Source organism: Urocitellus parryii, chromosome 4 (genome assembly GCF_045843805.1).
Source record: "Urocitellus parryii isolate mUroPar1 chromosome 4, mUroPar1.hap1, whole genome shotgun sequence".
NCBI lineage: Eukaryota > Metazoa > Chordata > Mammalia > Rodentia > Sciuridae > Urocitellus > Urocitellus parryii.
In genome coordinates this window covers 65659064-65681584 of record NC_135534.1, presented here as the reverse complement: position 1 = coordinate 65681584, position 22521 = coordinate 65659064, and the positions used below count along the sequence as shown (strand labels likewise).

The 22521-nt window shown below is 53.6% G+C and overlaps 1 protein-coding gene across 5 annotated transcripts in view; it reads right to left on the bottom strand.

Moving 5' to 3' along the window:
* Positions 1-10665, bottom strand: part of Slco2b1 (solute carrier organic anion transporter family member 2B1) — a 48515-nt gene extending 37850 nt beyond the window's left edge. Inside the window, exon 1 of one of the 5 annotated variants that reach the window (XM_026387352.2) lies at positions 10387-10665. In XM_026387352.2, the coding sequence (XP_026243137.1) occupies positions 10387-10402 (16 nt within the window). In that variant the 5' untranslated portion in view covers positions 10403-10665. The other 4 variants (XM_026387353.2, XM_026387354.2, XM_026387356.2 and 1 more) reach the window with 4 other exon arrangements.
* Positions 10666-22521: the final 11856 nt, after the last annotated feature.

Here is a 22521-nt window from a genome sequence, read left to right as displayed (position 1 = left end):
CTCTGTTTTTGGACATAAACACTTGGAGGAAATAAGAAAAACCAACACCTGGCTGGGAGGAGCCTGGGGGTTAGCCCAGGAAGGGAAGTGTAGGGAGATTCTGCAGAGGGCACCTGAAGGACAAGAGGAGATAAGGCTGTTCAAAGCCAATGTCCCAGAGACTGAGAGGACCATTTCTGAGCCTCAGCTTTTCTCACCAGCAGAGACCTGTCATCTGCCACCATCTGGATTCTATGCCACAGCTTCAGCCCAAGAACCTCTCCAGGGGTCCGTGCCTCTCAGACTTTATTGTCTGTGCTTCTAATGAGGATACCCAAGCTCAGAGGAACCCCATTCTGCTGGTGGACCCTTGTCCAGGGGCTCAAGCTTAACATCCCTTGATGTCCCTTGAAGAGGTTTGCTGAGGGAAGGAAGCGCAGTCCTCTTCTCTGCCTTGCCCCACCTCGTAGGCTGCCCCGAGGCCAGGCCAATGCTGGGAGGGCCAAAGACATCCACCTGAAGCCCCGGCTCCAAAGGAAATTCAGGAATGGATAGGGGAGGGACAGGCCAGCTGAACACATGTGGCCCCTGGGGCACAGCGGAGGTCAGGTGACCATCCTGAAGCTTCCACCTCACCTCCTCTGCCAAAGCTCAAAGTCTTCCTGGGATTCCTCTACCCTCTAGCAACATGGCTGCTACCGAGGACAGGGTCCACAGCCTTAGCCTCTGGATGAGGGAAGGAGCACTGGCCAGGTCCTGGGCTCCAAGAGTAGTGATGGCCCCCAGCATCTACCAGCTGGAAATCTCATTTACTAGGCAGCTGGCTGGCCAGGGCCTCCTGCGCGGCCACCCCTGTGAGCAGGAGTCTGTATGTTTCCTTCCAGCTGAGTCCAGTGATACCGGACAATGTTTCAGAGACCAGCCTGAAGTCAGGAGAGCCTAGGGGTGCTCTGCCTGGTCTCTGCTGGGAAGGCTCAGGACCTTGCCTCTTTCTACTTCCTCCACAGGCAAAAAGCAAATTCCAGGGAAATGTGGAACTGAGTATATAGGCTTTCTGCCCTCAGACTGTGTTGGAATCCCCGCTCCAGCACCCTGGGCTCTGTGTGAGCCTGACACACCTCTTATCCTTCTCAGCCTGTTGCCTCACCTGTAAGGAGAGGATGATTGCATCTACAAAGAGGGTTTAGGATGTGCTACCCCCAAATATGGCATGTTGGCATTTGAGAAAGCAGAAGCAGAAGGGCCTCACCAAACCCTGTCCTTCTCCCTTCCAGCAGACATAATACCTAGGAAGGTCACTGACCCTTCCCCTCTGAAGTATGTTATAAAACCCTCATTTGAAAGCTACCTTCCCTAAATACAGAGAGAAGGCACATCCTTATCTTTGAAGATACAGAGAAGACTCAAAACAAACAAGTTTGCTAAATTCCCCTCAGATCATTACTGTTATCTCATACAGCCTTTGTCCAATCATACTTCTCCACATTTATAGAGCTCTTCATCAAACTTTGCATAAAAAATATACAGGTTTCCCCATTTCTTTGGATCATCATTATTGAAGGCTCCCACGTCATGTACAATTTATATTAAATAAGCTGGGCATGACGGTGCACACCTATAATCCCAGCAACTCAGGAGGCTGAGGCATGAGGATTACAAGTTTGAGGCCAGCCTCAGCATCTGAGTGAGACCCTGTCTCAAAATAAGAAATCGAAACGCCCAAGGATGTAGCTCACTGGTAAAGTGCTCCTGGGTTCAATCCCCAGTAACAACAACAATAAAATAATATTAAATAAACGTGCTTTTCTCTTAATCTATCTCTTTTTTTAATTTGAAAATGAGTTGCTTTTATTTACTGTTAGAAACAACTTTAGGAAAACAATTTGCATCCCTCCATAGGGGGACTTGCTTAAGTAGCTAAGAAAATAGCTGTTGTATGAGAAAACACGTAAAGTAGCTTCACTGCCCCCAGCCTCGTTTCTTCTTATCGATCTTGGGTTAATCTATTTTTGTTGTCGATGTCTCAGCCATGGATCTAGTGGTGGAGGAGGACAAGAAATCATTCCTTCCCTGCACCGAGGGGATGATGTAGGTAGGGCACCTGGCTCCCTGCCTGGCACACGGTGAGCCTTGTTTCCCTCCCCTTTCCTGACAAATCTTCAAGCACCCCTAAGGTAACATGGTCCAACGGGAGCCGTCCCCTTCCAAGTACACAGTGATGCTCACGGTGTCCTCCTCCAAGGGAACTCTTTTATCTGAACATTGCCATCGTCCATCTCTGGATTGGCTCTCTCTCTCTTGCCCAAGCCCCAGTCACTGACAGGTCTGAGGACCTGGACCCCTCCTCTTCATGCTCCCTCTGCAGCCCCACCATGTGGCCTTAGGTCAGCAGCCCCTTGGATTCCTCATCTGCAATGCAGTGACTATGAGTCCTCCTCCCAGGCACACAGCAGTCACTGAGAGCCTAAAGGGTCTACCTGGCAGCTGACCTGGGCGCCTGCGTCCCCTGAAACCACACCTTCCTCTCCACACTGCCCTGATGGTGCCATCCCTTGTTTCTCCTCCCGGCCTTCCTGGCCCAAGCAGACAGATGGACTGTTCACTATGGGGTCTTCATGAAAGTCCCCGACCAACTCATCAAGAGAACCCATCAGTAAACTGCTGGCCTTTGAGTCCCTTCCCCAAATCTTCTCCTTGCCGTAGTTTCCAACGCTGATCCCGTCCTGATCAACCCCACCTTCTATCCTGCACCGAAAGGCTTCAGAACACAATTTGTCTTTCTTCATAAACACCCACCTTCCTCACCCCCGTGGTGGAGCCCGTAGTGCTGTCCGCAATATACTTTGCCGCGTGGACAGGTTGTGCTGGTCACGCCTGGAGAGCCAGCAACGACAGGATGAATGTTGGTGTTCACTAAATGTTGCTCCTTTCCCTATCAGGCGGCCAGTCCTTCTGTCAGCTGTCTGTCCTTCTGCCACAACGCTCCCCCTCCCCCAGCTTCCAGACTTGCTTTGTGGCAGCAACAAGCACTGCTACATGGAGAACTGGAGAAGCAGGAGGCGAGAGTTCAGCTGCAGAGGCTGGGGGAGGGGGAGGGCATCATGGAAGCCCGAGCTGGGACAGCACTCTTCAGCTGCCCTTCACCCCTACAGAGTGCGGTCTCTGAACTGTAGACCAGGTGGCAGAGTTTGTCCAGGCATCTTGAGCTCAGCAGAAGCAGGGACTGCTGTAGGCCCAGCATCACCATGTCCAAGGAGGGCTGGGCACAAGGGCCCATCCTCCTGCCAGTTTGCTGAGGGTGCTGCTAGGACTCCATGATGCAGTTGAGCAAACAGGTTCAGGGAGGAAGCGGCTTATCCAGGGTCCCAGGGCGGGTATAAATGGCAAAGCCTGGACTGGAAGGCAGATCTGTCTGACTCCGGGGCCCCCAATGGCATGATGGTGGCTGCATGTGTGGCCTTAGAACAGATCTAAAGATTATCCCTAGGTGGTCATTCCTTACTCTGGTCCAGCTGCCCTCTTGTGAACTGTCAAAGGCGATGGCATGGGGATGGCCTGTCATCCCCCCGTCCATCTTTTAGCTTCTCAGTCAACTCACTGAGTGTCAGTGCTCTTCCCACAGCCTGAGGGAACACTGTCAGGAAAGCGCCGAGACAGAGAATGGCAAGAGAGACACGTGGCCTCCAGTCCAGAGGCCCGTACTATGATGGCAGTCCCCGATTCACAGCTCGGGCCTGGATTGGAAACTCAGGAGAAATATGGCAACAGGTTCCTAGAAATGCCAAGAAAGCGCCCGAGGGTCCACACGTCCTGAGGACAACTCCGGGTCAGCCTCTGGAGGGCAGACTTAGGCCATTGTCTGGAATGTTCCAGCCTGTCTCCTCTCACAGACAGCGAGACTTAGGACCACTCAGCAGCCGTGTGCCCTGGGCTAGCTATAGACCTCTCCGATCCTGTAAGACAGGAATAATGAGGCTCACCTCATGCTGCGTGAGGGCCGCCCTAGGTCAACTCCAAGGTGCCTCACACAAGTTCCAGCCTGGTCAGTTTTTGTCCCACACTCACCCAGAGCGTTCGTTTGCAGGCCTGACCACCAGAACTCAGAATAGCTTATTTTCCTTCCTGTGGGGAGACTCACCCCTGCTCTGCTCTCTCACCTCCTCCTGGTCCTGGACACAGCACAGCCCCCTCTGGAAGGCCTCCTTCTGCAGGCTGGCTCCTTGTCCCTTCCCCCGCCATCTGTGTCCCCACCCTGACTCCACCCCGGTCCCTTCCCAGTCCTCACCAACTGCATTCCAGGACTTCTTTGTTTTTTCCTAATTTTCCTGTACACAGAGAAAGGCCTCTCCCCACACTGCCCCTCCCAAGCCGGCTCAGGATCCCTCAGAGGCAGAAAACAACACCAGGACAGTCCAGCCAGGCCGTGCAGCAGTGCACGGGGACCATCATTTCTGCAGTTGTCCTGTCTGAAGACACATTTGGCCTTCGGTCTGCTGGTGGGGGCTGGAACTTGCACAATGCTGGCTCACTGAGCCATTTTTAGTTGCCAGCATTTAAAAATCAGGAAATTTCACACAAAACTCCAGATTAGGGGTATTTTTCTTGAAAGATCAGCAGTTCTGGCCACACAGTCCACACTCCCATGTGATGACCCTCAGCTGGTTCATGGTAACAATTCACCCTGCGGGAGCCTGGCTAGGGGCGATCGTCGCTGGCTTTCCCTGCTCTCCTCACCTCCGGGCTTCCCTGTCCGATGTCCCAGTGTCACTGGGGACACTCCTGGACAGGAATCCAGGACCAAGCTAACCATTTTGAAGGGGGAGGAAATGGGCCAAAGAGGCCCATAACCTGCCCAGGGTCACCACATTAGGGACAGAGCTGGCACTTAGCTGATCCTCAAAGTGAAGTGAAAATTCATTCTACACACACTGACAGGCCTGGAGCCCCAGGGACAGAAAGTCCAGTTCCTAGCCTTGGGGAGCTCTGGTGTGTGAGCTGAGGGATGGGGACATCCAAAGGCACCAGTGCCAGTGCTCAGTGCCGTGACTCTAGGTAGGTGAAGGCTATTATGGAAACAGCAGAGAGCCCTGGCCTGGACAGGAAGGGTTTGTAAGGCTTCCTGGAGGAAAAAACATCAGAGAAAAGGGCAGAAGTATGAAAGGATTGCTCAGGGGACAAAGAGTGGCAAGGTGGAACACTGAGGTAGAGCGGGGGCCGGAGCTGAGGAGGAGAGGGACCGGGCAGTGATGTGAGGCTGGAGAGAGGCACAGCTTTCTGTCTGGGCCAACCGTCCAAGCCAGGTTCACAGGATGGTGGTGTGCTTGGCTTTGGACGTGGTGTGTTTGGGTGGCAGAGGCACCGGAGGGAGATGCCCAGGAGGGAGACTCCAGGAGAGAGGACGTGGGCTGGAGACAGAGCTCTCGGGGTCTGGGGGAAGGCCACAGTGGCCAAACTTGCCTAGTGAGAGGGAGAAACCTTTGCCATGGCTCCAGTGGTAGGAGAATGGAATGGAAGGAGGTACCCACCCTGCACTCATGTTCCAGGTGCAGAGGAGGGGGATACTGTCACTGAAAAGCCACCAGCCTCTAGCACTAACATGCCCACAGCCTGCACTCGGAAGCAAGAATATTCCCAGCAGCAAATGGCGGACAATCCACCCCTCAGGATGGTGGCAGACACCTCTCTCCAGAATTGTGGGGTGGCAGGAGTCCAGTCTTCTTGTGGCTAACCCTTGCCTTGAGCCCTACCTCCTAAGTTGCCCGGGGTCCCTCATCTGCCATCCTCTGCCTAGTTCTGAGGCCCAGGTCAGCTGCCTCCTCCCTCCATAGCACACTTCTCCCAGGCCACTTACCACGGCTGCAGTTGGTCCTTCTCTCGCTATTTATGTCTTTCTCTTTCTGCTTGATTCGGTGGTAAGCTCCCCCAGGGCTGGGACTGTCCTCTCCACCTGTCCTGATGGATTATGTTAGATCTCTGTTGAAACTCTCTGGGTCAGAAGACTTTGGATCCAAATATTTATTCTACCATATTGTAGCCTTTTTGACCCTGGGCAGCTTATTTAATCTTCTCTAAGTCCCATTTTCTTCTCTTGAGAGCATGCAAGTCTCATCAAGGATTGGTTAGGACTAAGGGAAAATGTCCCAGGCTTGGCACACAGCTGTCCTCAGATCCTCAACGATGGCTGGCTCCCTTGTCTTTTCCCTGCCCACCTGCAATGTGGCGTCCAGACTCCCTGGTCTCAAGATCAAGGCTACTGGGAACTACACATGTCTCATCTCCCTGCCCTGAGAGAACATTATCTTCTGGTCCCAATAGATCCTCACCATTCCCTAAATCCATCATGTTCCTCCCCATTTCTAAGCCTCTGCACAGGCCGTACCCTTAGCCTGGAATGTCCTTCCTCTCCAGCAAACCACTTATCTTTCAAGGCCTGGCCCAGCTGAAGAGCCCATTGTTGAGTTGAGCTAAACATGAGGGAGACGAGAAGGCCAGAGCCTGGGCTAGAGGCAGGGGCTGCCCAGGTGCTCACAGGGTGGGCATGGGCAGCAGGGCCTCGGGGCTCCAGTTTCCAGTTTGACCTGGCCCGGCACTGTGGAGGGGAAATAGTCAAAGGCAGGAAGGGGGGTCCCTGAGCAGGCGCCGGGCTTGGCTGTCGTTCTGGGGGAATTCCTTCTGGCAGGACCCTTGGGTGGTCATTTGGGAGGACAGCGACATGCTTGAGGTCCAGTTGTTGCTTCTTTAGGGAGATCTGTCTGGCCAGACACTTTCTGGTGGTTTCCGAGCTGGGTCACAGACCCTGTGTTGGGACTTTCTGTTCCCAGTTCTGTCTCCAGCTACCCCATCTAGACCCATGATGACCTTAAAAATAGGGAGCAGGGCCTGTGGGGGAGGGTGAGCCCTGACCCCTCAGAGAACCCAGGCCAGTTTCCTTAGGCCTCAAACAAAGAGATAAGGCTTCTGTGGTGGAATACCTATAAGCCCAAGGTGTCCCAGGGCTTCCTGAGGGGTGGATTCTGAGTTCAGTTCCTTGACTGTGTAAGTTACACTGAGGCAGGAGAGAGAGAGAGAGAGAGAGAGAGAGAGAGAGAGAGAGAGAGAAGGATATGAGGCTCAGAGACAGGCAGCCAGTGACCCAAGGCCATTCTGCCTCTCCCTCCCTGTGATCCAGGCTCCTGTGTCTGTGTCTCCTTCAGGGCCATATTTCTCAACCTCCCTTCATGTCAGGAGGTTCCATCCTGGCTAAGGCACAAGGTCATCCAGGTACCTATTTGAACACTGCAGACTCCAAGATCTGAAGATCTTGGCCCCTCGGGCCTGTGTCCACCAGGCACAAGCTGGACACATGGGAGATTAAGATCTAGACTCATCAAGAAATAAGGCAAGGAGAGGGCCAGAGAGGGCCCTGGCTCCGTGGGAGGCTCCAGTCACAGCTCTAGTTCTGCCACTGACTAGCTGCCTGACCTGGGGCAGGTAAATGGGCTCCTCCTGGCCTTGGCTTCTCCATTTGTTAGATGGACATGAGAGTGCTCTGTACTCATAAAAGTGCTGTCCACAAGAGTGAGCTTATGAGTGTCCCCAAGGCCCAAACTCCCTGTGCCACTGAAGCATGGCCACTGCCTTCCTCGCCTACCTTCTATAGTTCCCGATTGCTACAGAATGACAAAGTCCATATACCTAACTTGGTATAGGATGGGGCCCTATCAGCTTCAGCTTAATGTTTTGAGATATCGCCAGGGACCTCCCCTACTCCAACTGCACCCCACAAACAGGTCTATCAATGCCTCTGACCCCTGGAACATGCATCCTGTCAAGCCCCCATTGACGTCCACTCTCCTGGAGTTTTCCCCAACCCCCAGCCCATGCTGTCATGGATTGGGCCTTCCTCTAGGCTGGCCAACTTCCTCCCTGTTTCAAACCTTGGTTTTGTTATCCATGGGATGTGTGTCTGACTCTCTGGTCCCCTGGGAGCCCCTGGGGGGACAGATCCCTGTCTGATTTCATCCTGGGTCTCCTTCATCATCAAGGAGCCTGGCTCAGTGCAGGCTTCAGGTCTTCAAAGAAGCCTGGAGGGAGGGAGGGGTCATGGAGAGGCGGAGGACAGTTTATGAACTGCACTTTCCCACCATCCTATCTCTGTCCAGCCCTAAACTGGGCTCAGGGACCCCAGGAATGGATGAAGCAGGACCCAACTCCCAGGGAGCTCCTGCTGTGCTGAGGTGGGCATTGCTATCCATCATATCAGGCATTAGCACTTAGGTGCTGGGCTGCAGCGTGAGGGGCAGCAGCTGAGGCCCAAGCCAGCACCCCGGAGATAGCCAAGTCCCCAACACTGATGGGAAGACCTAGCCCTGCAACTGTGGAGAGGCCTCTGCCACCGCTCCCTCCAGAGACCAAGTTTATCAGCAAAAAAAGGAACCAAGTGACCACTTGGCCACCACCTTCCACTCCCCATCCATGCACCCATGGAAAAACCAAGTCACAGAAAGAGTCTGGGCACTGAATGCCTGTTACCCTTTGATGAGTCTAGGCCAGCTCACATCTGGCTCTCAGCTGCCTAAGATCCAATAGGCAAGGCTCAGTGCAGCCTGGGAGTGAATAACCCCCCTCAGTCCTGTTCATTCTCCAATCATTAGCCAGATGTGGTGGCACACACCTGTTATCCCTGCAACTCGGGAGGCTGAGGCAGGAGGATCGTGAGTCCAAGGCCAGCCTCAGCAACTTAGCGAGGCCCTAAGCAACTTGGCTAGACTCTGTCTCAAAATGAAAAATAAAAGAGACTGGGGATGTAGCTATGTGGTAAAGTGTCCCTGGGTTCAATCCCCAATGTAAAAAAAAAGAAACAAAATAAACAACAACAAAAACCCACATATAATGCAGAGCTGGGATATGAACATAGCGCTGCTGGTTCTTTCCCTCATTCCACTCTCTGCCCTGAGACAGCTCACATTTGAACACAGATGGGCTGCAGAGAGTACTAGCAGCAATGCTGGGAGCCAGGAAGGAAGAACCTCACTGAGAGGGTCGTGGAGCATATGGATGCTGACTGGCGAATGCTACCTCCAGCTGGGAGAGTCAACCTGGGAGGCTTCCTGGAGGAGTTGGTGCTTGGAAGAATGGGAAACAAGGCAAATTTCACCAGAATGGGATGTGACCAGGGCCCTTCCGGAGCAAGGGTGCAGAGGTGGGAAAGGGGGTTCTCTGGCTCACACCGTGGGAACAGCACAGGGAGGTTATGTTCTTCAGCCCCTCCCTGCACAGACAGGGAAGCTCGGCATGTTGCCTAAGGGCACAAGGCCAGCTGGTGGTGGGGACACATCTGACCCTCCCTCCTTCTGTCTGACCAGGGCGGGGGACAGCAGGCCCTTCTCTGTCTGGTCAGCTGGGCCCAGGATTCTTTCCAGGCTCCAGGCCCTGTATTCTCCCTCATCTTTCAGAGGGCCTGGCGACCCTGGCCACAGCTCAGGTGGGGCTCAGAAAATACAGCTAGAGGTGGCTCTGGAAGCCCAGTGGGCAGATGTGGGATCAGCCTCCCGCTACATGTGTGGCAGGTCAGAGGGCACCTAGAGAATATTCCAGAGCTGGGCCTTTCAGAGGTCAGAAAAATAGTCACGGGGTAGGGCTGGAGGCTGGGAGCTGGTGCAGGACAATCAGTGTCTGGTAGTTCCTACCTTCCGGGTCCCCAACCCTCCCATCCATACGGAGCCAAATCTGACAGCAAAATTGGTGAGTCAGTGGCCCAGCCACCCTCACAAGCCACCCCCTCCATGTGACCGCATTCTCTTTTCTCCGTGAGGAAGCGTCCACCCCACTCTTCCTGCCATGCCATGGTCCCCACGCTGTGGCTGCGTCCACCTGGAGTCCCTGGGCTGCCCCTTGGCTGGGTCTGTCTCCTGGGCTTCCCCTACAGCCCTCACTGTGGAGCTCCTGGGAACAAGTCCACCCTTGCCTGAGTGGGTGTGAGCCTAACACACCAGGGCAAGGCAGCTGGGAAGGAGGCCAGAGGTAAGTTCTGCAGGGAGACCAGCTGGGGATCTAAAGGCTAGAGGCTAAAGACCCTTTGTTTCTTTTCGGTCCTTCCTTGCTGCTTGAGGTAGGCTGGGTCAGGCGCTCAGCTCCAGAAACATCTCCCTTGCCCCTAGTATACCTTGTCCTGCTCCAGGTTGGGCTTCTGGAGGCTTCTAGATCCTACCCTTCCAGCCTCCTCCCCGCCCTCGGGGTCTCTGTCTGGTCAAGCGGTCTGTTTGGGTTTCTTCCAGTTCCCTGGGCCATCGCTTCATTCATTCAGAGCACCCTGCACCTTCACGGGGCTCCAGCGCCACCTCACTCTGTGCAGAGACCTGTGTGCCCCTCCTCCCCAGCATGCCCAGCCCCCACTTCCCACGCCTTCTTCACCTCGCCTGGACTTACCTATCCTAGGTCCCATGACTGCTGGGGTGCAGTGAGTTCCAGACTCTAATTCAGCCTCAGGACTTGGAGTTTAGCAGGAGGAAGGAATCGAACCTGCCCTGGGGATCCTGAGGACAGCAACTGGCGAGCCACAGCAGGGACAAGTCGATGTCAGGGACCGCATGCACTGGGCAATGCTTCTTGGGCCACACTGGACAGACAGCAGCCACCTCTCCAGGCAGGCTTGGGGGTTCCTGCTCAAACTCAAACTCACCCCTCTCCAAGTGCCTGTGTTTCCCGGTCCTTTGCTCCTTCTCTGTCTGTCCTGACCCCCACCCCCGCCCTATTTCTCCCTCCTTTGGTTTTCCTCCAATCTCTGGCTGGGATAGCAGGGGGGGGGAGAGGCAGAGTGGAGGAGGAGGCTGGGTTTGTTTGGGTCCAGCCCCTGTGTGTGTGTGGGGAGGCTGTAGCCCCGCCTCCCTCTGGTTTGGTCTGCCCTCCTCCCCAGCCTCCAGCAACTGCATTTCCCTTGGATACCTCCCCTGCTCTGCTAGGTGGAGAGGTGGGAGTGCGGGTGTGCTGGTGGGCCTCCCTCAGCCCAGCACCTTGCACCATCAATTCCTCCATCTCCTCACTGCGCTCCCACTCTCCTCTGAGCCCCATCTCCTACTAAGCTCTGTCCCCCTTGCAGAACTGTTATGAGCCCACATAACCGTTCCCCCCCGACACACTGAAATGCCATCCTTTCTGGGCTCTTGTCCTCTCTCATACAATAACCCCCAGGTCTCCAGCCTGGGTGCCCCCTGGAAAGCACAGTGGCAGCCCACCTGTTCTGTCACAGCCACCTAGATGCAAGGGGTTGGGGAGCAGAAGGGCCACTGTGAGATTCCCAGAGATTTCTGGGCTGAGCACAGAGGATGGAGGCCTTGCTGCCAGATGGGCAGGTCTGGTCTCAGCCAAGTGGCCTCAGGCAGTACCTGCACCTCCCTGAGTATCAGCTCCCTCATCTCTAAAGAAGGCAAAATAACCATGCTTGTAGGACGTTGGGAAAGTTCAGGGAGCTATACAGAGGCCAAGTCTGGGCCCCTGAGCGCAGAGGGAGCAGCAGGGAGTGGCAGAGGCAGGACTCAGGAAAAGGGAGACTGAAAACAAATCTATCCGCTTTTCCAGTTTGCTCTGCCACTTCTACACCAGGCTCCCCTGGCTGGCCGTGGCCCCCCAGGGCAGGTATACTCCCCTTTTACAGAAGGGATGCTGGTCTCAGAAATTTGCCAGAGATCACCCAGCTATTGGCTGTGGACCATGTTTTGGATCTCTGACATTAGAACCAGGCTTCTTCCTCTTCCAGTTGTCTTCTCAGAGGAATACCCTTGATTCCCCCAAATCCAAGATCCCACTCTAGACATAGGGTCTTTGCATTGGTGGGGATACAGGTTCAGAGCCCAGCACTCGGGGCAATGATAGACAAGCATCCTGCAGCCCCACTGGGTCCCAGTGGCTGCATGAGTACATTCGTAGGAAGTAGGGAATATAATGCTTGAAATACTCACAGATCTGCCTGCACTTAGTAGGCATTCAGTGAATGCCTAATGTTTGTTTAAATGAACGCGTCTTTGAGAAACCAGACACGTGAATGCATGCCCATTGAGAGAGGTTAATAGTTAGCAGACACGGAGCCTGCTTGAGAAAACTAGATTAGTTCTTTCCATAGTTCTTTCTAAATCCTTCAGTCTAAAGTCTGCACTGTGGGTCTTCATAGAGATTAGTAGAGGTGGAACTTTCCAGATTTCAAATTGCAGGTGCACATTTGAGAGGGGGAGGTCCTTTTAGACTTCTGGAAGCATCACTGCCCCATCTTGGCCCTAGAAACTGAAAAAAAAAATGTATACATGGAATAGTCTGGGACCAGAATATTCCTGAACTCAGAGCTGTGGAACTGGAACAAGGATCCTGGCATTTAGGTTTAACCCGTCCTGGGTTAGTCCCACAGAGAGGTCCCACTGTGGATGGCCCTGGCTTAAAGTCTGACCACACTGGTTGGCACCCTGGCTTGGCCACTTGCCAACATGTGGCATTTGCTGCACCCTGTGCTTGTTATGGGGCCCCATGATGTGTGTGGATCCCAATGCCATCTGTGGATTCCCACAGTTAGCAAAACCTGATGCCTTTTTGAGAGTCCAGTGCTGCTGGCAGAGCCTGGCATGGCTTGTAAAACTCTGCAGCTCCCAGGGCTCCGTGATGCTGGCACAGCCCTGTGTCTCACGCTAAGCCTGTTGTTGTTGTCAAATCCTGGACAGTTGGCAAATCCCAAGCCCTTCCCCTCTTAGTCAACCCCCTTAGAGACGTGAGTTTTGTAAACCAGGCAAAATAGGAGACTCTTCATCTTAGAGAACCACCTGCTTTGGGGTACAAGAGAAGGATTCTGGGTCCAGATTAGAGAGCTCAATTCTGTTGCCAGCTCTGCCACAACCCTGCCGTGGGACTTTGGACAAACCTCTCCCTGCGTCTTAGTCTTCCCATCTGTTAAATGGACACCATGACGTCACATTACCTACCTCCAGGATGGTCCTGAGGGTCACTGTGAGATTGCCCAGAAGATGAGGGGTAGGGGGAAAAGAGGAAGAATAACCAGAGGCTTCTTCCTGAGAAAGGCTCCAAAATGCCGCGTCGGCACCTTTGACCCCACTTCCCTCTGGTCTGCTAGCCACGGAGCGGATATCTATAAATGAGCCCTGGGCTGGGTGGACAACTGAGGGCCTCGGTCAGGGCCGTGACCTTCCCCTGCTTCTGATGCCACCTTGGGTTCAGACCCCCAACTGTAGACACCCCTGCCTGGCTCATTGGCTCTGCCCAAGGAAGGCAATGTCAGACTTGGTTCACCCACAAGGACACTGCCACTTGGAGGTGACTTGCCCAGGGCTCTGCATCGAGTCTGCACACAGCAGGGGCTGGGGTGGCAGCCAAGGACTGCAAAAGGCTGGACACGCGGTTCCCAGAGGTCAGAGCAGGAAGTATGTGGCGCTCATTTAATTCGACTGGTCCCTTTTCCAGATTTGCCCTCTGAGGCCTGGACAGTGCGGTGACCATGGGGTGGTTGCCGTCTCCCTCTCCCCGGGTTTCGGTTTCCTTGGCTGATGGATGAGAAATCAGCCCCAGCCCCGCCTGCCGAGCCTGCAGGGCTTCCCCGCTTCACTGGCCCAGCTCCTTCATCCCCACGTGGCTCGTTTCCCAAACAGGTGAGAAGCGCGGGCTGCAGGCCAGGTGGGGGTCCAGGAGGGGTCCAGGTTGAACAGCGCCACCCACCTTGGCCACCCTGGCCAGCCTTTGTAGCAGTTTAACCCTGCCCAGGACCCCACACCTTCGGGAAGCTGTCCTCCACTCCCGGGCTCTTTCATGCCAGCAGTGGCCTTCTCCTGGGCCCCAAGGCCTGCAGACAATGCTCCAAACTCTACAGCCTTCCCTGGGGGTGGTAGCCCTGTGTCCCAGAAAAACATGAGCTTAGGCACCAGACAGCTCCATCCTGATCCAATAAGAAGCTCTCTGAGGCTCAGCATCCTCTGTCAAATAGGAAGACAAGAAACCTCCTGATAGGACTGCACCTGCCATCATCTTGCCCTATCTTCTTCTCCCTGTGTACTTGGTAAGTGCACAGCTTATCTCTTCAGGGAGACTAACCTCTAGAGTCTGAGGTCTTGCTGGGCTACTTGGGGCCAGTCCCTCTCCCTCTCTGGTCCTCCATGCCCTTGTCTGTGCAATGCCTCCCCAGAGCTGTCAAGGCTCAGATGAACTGATGGATGGATCAGTCAATGCTTGCTAAATTCTGACAGCTGAGCAGATGCAAGCCATTGTCAATATGGCAATGAGAGTGAGGGTGATGACTCTTGTAATTCTGGAAGCAGAGAGTGAGGGGGAAGTACATCATAGCAGGTGTTTGTCAGGTCAGTTCCACCTGAGTGACAACCCATGGGAATAAAAATCACTGGGAAGGGCTTCCTGAGGTGGGAGGGAGCTCAAGGGCAAAATGGAGGCTGTGGTCTCTGATAACAGCCATAGCTCTGCAGATGCTGCCAAGCTGTGCCTTTCGCAGGGCTCCAACTGGGCCTGGGCTGAGCTGGGCCCCCAGCCCTGGCTTCAGCCCTGCCCCCCATACCCTGGTATTACTCAAGTCCTGTCCTCTGTCTGGTCCTCAGTTTCCTGAGGGGAGTGGATTGGAAATGCCCCTCTTTTGGAAGGACCACATGAGCTAATGCATGTACCATTGTTATTGTAAAGTGTCAAGCATGGGGTTACAGTTATTAATAATTGTGTCCTTGGAGAAAGTACATTGATGGAGGGTGGTAAGACAGCCTGGGAGGGGAGACACAGCTGGGGTAGGGATTGGATGGGAGGAAGCATCAGTCCAGGCTGTGGACAGTTGGGAGCAAGAACCAGGCTCTCAGAAGACTTTGCAACACTGCCCCCTGGAGGCTGAGTGGAGTTCTGTGCCTTGACTTTTCCTCCAAGACTCCAGTCAGGGAGGAGGGGACCTCTGGGAGCATCTCTGTCCATGGGGACTTCCAGAAGAAGCCCAGTGAGAGCAGCCATCGCCTGTTCCTCCCTCTCCCTGCACGCCTGCCTGTCCCTTTCCATTCCACTGCCTCTGTCCCGGTCTCTGCCCCCAGCATCTCTTGCATGGGCTCAGGTCCTCCCCACCTCCAGTCTTACCTTCTACTCCAACTTCCTGTTGGCTAGAGGGAGCTTCTAACCTGCAGACCCCACCAGGGACCTCCTCCCTGAAACCCTGCCACAGATGGGCGTGGTGACACTGCCTGAAATCCTAGTGACTCAAGAGGCTAAGGCAGGAGGATCACAAGTTCAAGGCCAGCCTCAGCAATCTAGCAAAATCCTCAGCAAGCAAGACACTGTCTCAAGTTTAAAATAATAATAATAATAATAATAATAATAATAATAAAGGACTGGGGATGTAGCGCAACAATAGAGTGATAGATACTGTGTTCAATCCCCAGTACCATAAATAAATAAATATATATTTTTTAAAAATCCTGCCGTAGTTCCCTCTTCCCCACATAATCCACCTTTCTCAGCCTGACATTGAGTGGCACCTGTCCTCTTGTCCAGCCACATCCAGGTCACTATCTTCTCTATCTGTCGGGTCACTATCTCCACTTGCAAGGGAGACAATAGGAGGGTGTTATGAACGGGATGCTTGGGCAGGACTGCTTGGTGTGACCTCCAGCTCTGCCACTTGGTGTTACTTCTCAGTTTGTAGTATTTATTTTAGTGTCGTAAGATACACACAACAGAAAATTACCATTGCACCCATTTTTAAGTATACTATCAGTGATACTAAGTACATTCACAGTGTTGTGGGACCCTCACCTTCGTCCATCTCCAGAACTTGGTCATCTTCCCAAACTGAGATTCCAGACCCATGTGCTGCTTGACTCTTTCTGCCTCATTTTTCTCATCTGAAGGATGGGGCTGGCACTCAGACTGGTGCCTCTCCATGCCTGGTAGGTGGCATAGGTCTTTGTCCATGATAGTGTGGCTGCTCTGTGAAGCCAGCGGGAGATCTCTAAAAACTCACGGCCCCGCCACTGCCTGGGTTTCATTTATGAGGCTCAGGCAGCTTGTGACGGACAGCAGCTGGGAAGCACGCCATCTGCTTCCTCTAGGAAGATGAGTCACTTCCTCCCCTGATGGACCACAGCCTGGGGAGGGGAAGGCAGGAAGCAGGCAGAGCTCCGCAGCTGCTTCTGGCCAGCCTGGCCCTCGCCAGGGTCCGTGCACGCTGCATGGCCAGAGAGGCCAGGGGATTGTGCCTGGCATCAGGGTGGAGCGGACCAGGGTAGGTCACCCTAACGTGCCTCTGCTCCCCCCCCCAGGAGGCCCAGAGCAGCGCCTTGTTTCCATCAGGGCTGTTTATTCAGAGCATTGTCAGTTTGTGCTTGGCCTGAGTCCCTCCCATCACACCCGGACACACGCCCTCCACCCAGCTTGCTCTCCGGATCTCACTCCCACTGTGCTGGGGTCCTGCCTCAGGTTCTCCCACCCGTGAGCCACACCCTCCCCCCCCCAGTTAAATGCATGCCCTGTGTGTGTGTGTGTGTGTGTGTGTGTGTATGCATGCACATGTGCATGCATGCTAGGTGAAGCACAGGCATGTCCTACAGGCAGGGAGAAGACCATGCCTCGGGCCTCACAATGGAGTGGACTTGTCTCTGGCCAGGGCAGGCAGGGGTCACTCCAGCAAAGAGGTCTGAGCTGGGCCCAGACCAGGAGCCTAGATGGCTTGTCTGCAACTAAGTGTCCTCTGCGGGGGACTCCAGTCTCTTAAGTTAAAAACATCAATCATCTGCTAGAAATAGCCAGCAAGGGAGGCAGTTTAGCCTAAGCAAACCAATTCAGTCTTTCCAGTGTCTTAGTTCTGAGCTCTGCCAACAACTAACTGGGGGTGGTGGTGCGGGGGGGGGGGGCATTAGGCAGTGACTTTATTTTTCAAAACCTCAGTTTATTTGACTATAAAACAGATGTGGTGTGACTGACATTCACTACATGTCAGGCACAGTTCTAAGTACTTTATTTGAGACACAGTCAATATTGCCAACAACCTATTATGATCCCCAATTTACAGATGAGGAAGCTGAGGCACAGAGAGGCTAAGACATTTGCTTAAGGTTATACAGCTGGTAAGAGGCAGACCAGGATCTGAACCCACACAGTCTGGCCCCAGAATCCAGATCCCTAGCCATGACCCTGACTGTCTCAGAAAGCTGGTTTGAGGACTCTGTCACCAACCTGAGTCCCTAAGCCTTGGGTTTGAACGCCGAGTTGAGTACTGAGCTAGTGCCGTGGCTAGGTTCCAGTCCTGTTCTACTGATGACCATCTGTGTGACCTTGACATGTCACTTTCCCTGTCAAATTTCAGGTTTCCCTCCCACAACAGGAAGGGCTTGAATCCTGGCTGGTGACCCCCAGATCTCTGCTGCCGCCCAGGGCTCCTCCTGAGCAATTCATGTCCACTCCCAGGGGCCCCCTCAAGCTTGGTGGAGCTCCTCACCCCGTGGGAAAATTGCCCTCCCGCCCAGTCCCTGCTGAGCCACCAGTCTCCTTGGCCTCAGGAACAGTGTTCCTCCCCTAAACCAGTGTGACAACTCTGTCTCTCACACTCTTCTGTCTCCGCCTGGCCCCGCCCCTTAACTCAGAGCCCCGTCCTCATTCCTGCAGGACACCTGCACCGCCTCCCCACTCTCCTGCGACCCCCTCCCCTGTTCTAACCCACCCTCCACATTCCACCAGACGCCTTCCAAACACTAAGCTCACAGTGCTGACGGTCCCATTCAAGAAGACCTTGTCCTTCTTCGGGAGCAAAGGTTTATTCCTTAACCTAACATTCCACACTCATCACCACACACCTGCAACCTATCTTCCAGCCCTACCCAGTCACCAGGCCCCTCCTGTCTCCCTGCCTCTGGCCAGACACCCTTCCTCATCCTCCGGCCACCTTCACCCCCACCCACACCTGAGTGTTTCTAGACTCCTCTGGAAGCGGCCGAGCTCACCTCCTACTTCTCCACAAGTCCTCGATCAAGAAGCAGCCAGCAGCTGACCCAGCCATGGAGTCCCCGAGGCCAGCTCCTTGGCCCCCGCCACCCTCTTCCTGCCACTCCTCTAACGTCCCTCCAATGAGATAGAGTTCTGATGTTTCTCTTTGGAGCCCTGTTTAAGAACAAGGTAAGCCAGGAAGACCCATCCCAGGACCAACATGGTCCCGAAGAGAAACAGTGGAAGAGTTTCAGCCTTTCCAGGGTGAAAAGCCCCAGAGGAAGGGACACATGGGGGTGGCCTCTGTGTGGCTGTGGTGGTGACAGTCCCAAGGCACTTCACAGTTGCAAAGTGACACAAACTATGTCACTACACCTTGACTGGAGCCACTCTGCTGGTCCCATCACCCTCGTCCACAAAGGGGAAACAAAGGCAGAGGGAATGGAGTCACCTGCCCAAGGACGCACAGCTGCTTAGTGGTACAACTGGGATTTGAACCCAGGTGCTTGTGGCCCCCACAGCGAATGCCCTTCCCTCAGACCACACTCCCCCTGGTGGCAGCGAAGGGCATGACAACACTAGGCGCTGATTCTGGACTTTCCTCCCCAGAGCTCCACCGGGCTCCTGCCCAGGCTGGGGAAGGCAGACCGGGTTCTCCCTGGATGCATTTATAACTTCATTTTCTTCCTTGTCACTTTCGCATCTGCCAAGGCCTCATGCAGGTGACAAGGGGCAGTGGGAGTGAGACAGGGAGAGACAGATTGTCACCATTTCCAGCCCTTCCAGGGCAGAGTGGTACCAGGGCCTGGCACAGGCAGCCGGTCTCTGCCTGGGCTGAGGGCCGGGCTATTTTTCTGTTTTGAAGTTTTAAATATTCCTGAGATGTAGGCTCCTTCCAGAGATGTCGCTGGACCTCCCCACTTGCTGAGGAAGGAGATTCAGTGGACAGTGAGTATATGAACCTCCCCAGAGAGAGGCTTGTGTGATTTGGGTGGAAAACATTTGTGCCACTTTCTTGCATCCTCTACAGCATTTTAACCTGTACCATGTTAGCAGCGCTTCCACATGAGGAGTGCCGGAGTCCCGAGCAGTGGCCCACAGGAGGCTAAGGCAGGAGGACCGCAAGTTCAAGGCCAGTCTCAGCAATTTAGTGAGACTCTGCCTCAAAATAAAAAAATAGCTGGGCGAGGTAGAGCATGCCTATAATCCCAGCTGCTCAGGAAGCTAAGGCAAGAGGATTGCAAGTTCAAAGCCAGCCTCAGCAAAAGTGAGGCGCTAAGTAACTCAGTGAGACCCTGTCTCTAAATAAAATACAAAATAGGGCTGGGGTGTTGCTCAGTGGTCAGGTGCCCCTGAGTTCAATCCCTGGTACATAAAAAAAAAAAAATAAATAAATAATAAAAAGGACTAGAGGTGTAGCTCAGTGGCAAATCACCCCAAGTTCAGTTCCCAGCACCGAAAAACAAAACAACTTACTGAACAAACCCTCATTTCTTTCTTTCTTTGTTTTTTCTTTTTTGCAGCACTGTGGATTGAACTCAGGGCCTTAGCACAGGCTAGGCAAGCACTCTACCATGGAGCTACATTTCCAGCCCTTATAAATCCTTATTTCACAGAAAAGGAAACAGATTCTCAAATGTGCCAGACTTGAATCCAAATCCACCTGGCACCAAGATCTGAGCCTTATTCACTCTCCTGCCCTCAGTCCTGTTTGGTGGTGAACCGACACTCCCAGCATCCTCAGGGGATTCTCCCATAAATCCCCTGAGGCTTGTCCCCAGCCCCCAACTTACAGCACCAGGTCTGTCAATCTAACCTGTAGCCCACTCTGTTTCTAGTCCCTTCTCTGCCCCTGGAGACTCCTTTAAACCTTGAGAGTCAAGAGGCACCAGCCTTGGAGAGGGATCAAACTCTAACTCTGATAAAGGCAGGTTTGGTGTCTCTCTGAGCTTCCTCATCTGATAAAACAGGGGTAATAAAGATTACTGCTTGGATTAAGGGAATGAAGTATGTGACCAGGGCACAGCCGTTAGCACAAGGAAGCACTCAACAGGGGCAGCCGTTATTGTTAGGACTCTTCCTGCTCCTTCCTCCCGACAGGCTCCCTGGCTGGACTTCCTCCTCTAGCCTCTCCTGCTCTAATCCACTCTCCTTGCTGCAGAGGCTCTGAGCTTTCTGAAACGTGTCACTATGATGTTAGTGTCCCGTCTAGAGGCTGCGTCTAGCTTTCCAGTGTCCCCGGGCTGAGTTCGTACTCCTTAGCCTGGAATTTGAGACCCTTCTCCCTCTGGCCCCCACGGACCCCTTTCGCCTCACCTTTTGATACTCTCAGCCTCTCCGTCTACACTGGATTCCAAACAAACTTCCCCCTAGCCCCCAACACGCCTCCTGCCTTTTCCCCTACGGTGACTTTGTTTACCCCTTCCTTATTGGCCTGGGACAAGGCTCCTCATCTGCTTATAATTTGGGATTTGGAAAGCTGTCTTCCCTGAGACAGGCCTGCTTTGTCCTCCCCTCCTCTGGGCCTCGAGACTCCTGAGTTGCACAGCTCACAGCGTCTGTGGAGGCCAGCTCTTCCCTTGGCCACCCCACTGGCCTGTCAGATGGCTGTGACGAAATGCCCCGTGTAAAGCTAGTTTGATTCAATGTGGAATGAATGTGGAGCTGCAGTTTGAATCTTAAAATGGCAGCATCAGCAGTCAGGCCTGGTTAATCCAGAGGGGAGAGCTCACTGGGGCTGGAGGAAGAGGCTGTCATGGAAGGCTCCCTGGAGGAAGATGACTTGGAATGATAGGGCATCTAGAAAGGGCAAGAACAAGAAAGAAGGAGAGAGTGTGAGCAAACAGAGAGAGGGAAGGCTGGGGAGCCAAGCGGCCTCTGCTGTCACACTTGCTCCTTTGGCTTCAGAGCATGCAGAGTGGCCCCGCAGCCCAGTGGTGTGCACCCTTCATGGTCACAGAGAGAACTCACAGCCCTTTCTCGCATTGTTGGTGGGCACAGAAGCTGGACTGGGGGTGAGCAAATCTGAGGGGTCAGATCTGCTTGGGCTTGGGTTGCTGTAGCCAGGCCACCCCCTCCTCCTGAGCCTGTTCCCTGTCTATCACCTGGCGGTACCGATTGTTATTTATTCGGCCCCCATAGACCATAAGTTTTATGTCCCAGTGAGGACTATTAATCTTGTTGTTCTAATTATCAACAAGGCCCAGTGGTAGCTGCTAACAAACCACCTGGGAGTCCCCCATAACGTTACTCAAGGTCACAGTGGAAGGGGATCTCAAGGGGTCAAGGCCCCGGCAGACGGAGAGGCGTAGAGCTTGGGAGTTTAGTGCCACCAGGCTCAGCCCTGAGCTGGATGGGGAGAGGAAGGAGCCACTGCAGAGACCTGGGTAGGACGTCTGGGCTGGGCCAAGCTGCAAGGGCAAGAAGGCTAAGGGGATGTGGCCACAGGCCCAGCAGGGGCCCAGCTCCAGGAGGACGGGGTGTTGGGAGGAGGCGGTGAGGGCCCTTCACCCAGCTCTGAGAGGGGCAGTGAAGGAGGGAGCAGCTACTCTCTTTTTTCCCTAGGTTATGGCATGCTGGGCTGCCTAGCTCTGCTGCTGAGTTGCCAGCTGTGTGACTCTGACCAGGTCATTACCCTCTCTGGGCCTCCCCATCCCTTTGGCAAGAATAAGGGAGCTGGACCAGAAGCTCTAGACAGAGCTGATGGCCTCTTATTATATTGCAGGGCTGGACAGAAAGCCCTGAGATTGTCAGGATAGCCATGGCCCCATCTCTGCCTCTGGAAAATTAGGAGCAAGGTGCCTGTGCCCCACTGATGTGTTGGCTTTCTTGAGAGGGGTCAGAATTAATCCCTGGCCCAAGGAACCCCCAGGCCTAGAGAGAAACAGATGCGTATGTGCACAACAAGCCCCAGATAAGCTGGGCCTAGGCAGGCGGGCTTCAGTGCCTCTCCCATGCTGAGCCTTTAGGAGTCCTGGGCAGGGAGCAGTATATGGCGTCTGATGAAAGTGCCACCAGCTTTCTGTGTGACCTTGACCAAGTCTCTCCCCTTGCTGACTCATTTTTATTGAAAAACAGGGGACGTGGAGATTAGGCAACACTGTTTGCTTAAGGCTCTGGTGTTCTGGCATTGCCCAGCAAACTCTGCACCTTCATGGTCCCCGTGGGTGGTGGGAACAACTCCTTAGAATTACTTAGAGAAGTGTGGTTTGTATTTCTTTAGATGCTGTAAGAAAAATCTCCACTGACTGTTCCATTAGGGAAAACGTTCAGTTTAACTCATGTTAGCCCTTTCATTTATTAATTAATTTATTTTTAAAAGTCATTATAGAGGGTTTATTAGGTGTCAGGAAGCAAGTGTAAAAAACTTATGCTCAATGTGAAGCTTGGATGCCCAGAACTTTTTTTTTTTTTTTTTTAATGAAAACAAGCCCAATCTCTCTCTTCCTTAAGTCATTTCTCAAAACAGCATTTTCCTAGCTATTTGCAGCCTCTGCTTAGTACTCAGTCCATCTGAATCTATTTTCAAATGCCCTCAGAACAAAACTGATTTGTAGCTGTCTCTGATGTCAATCTAAGAAATAGAGGAAAATAAAACCTTTCCCCTAATTT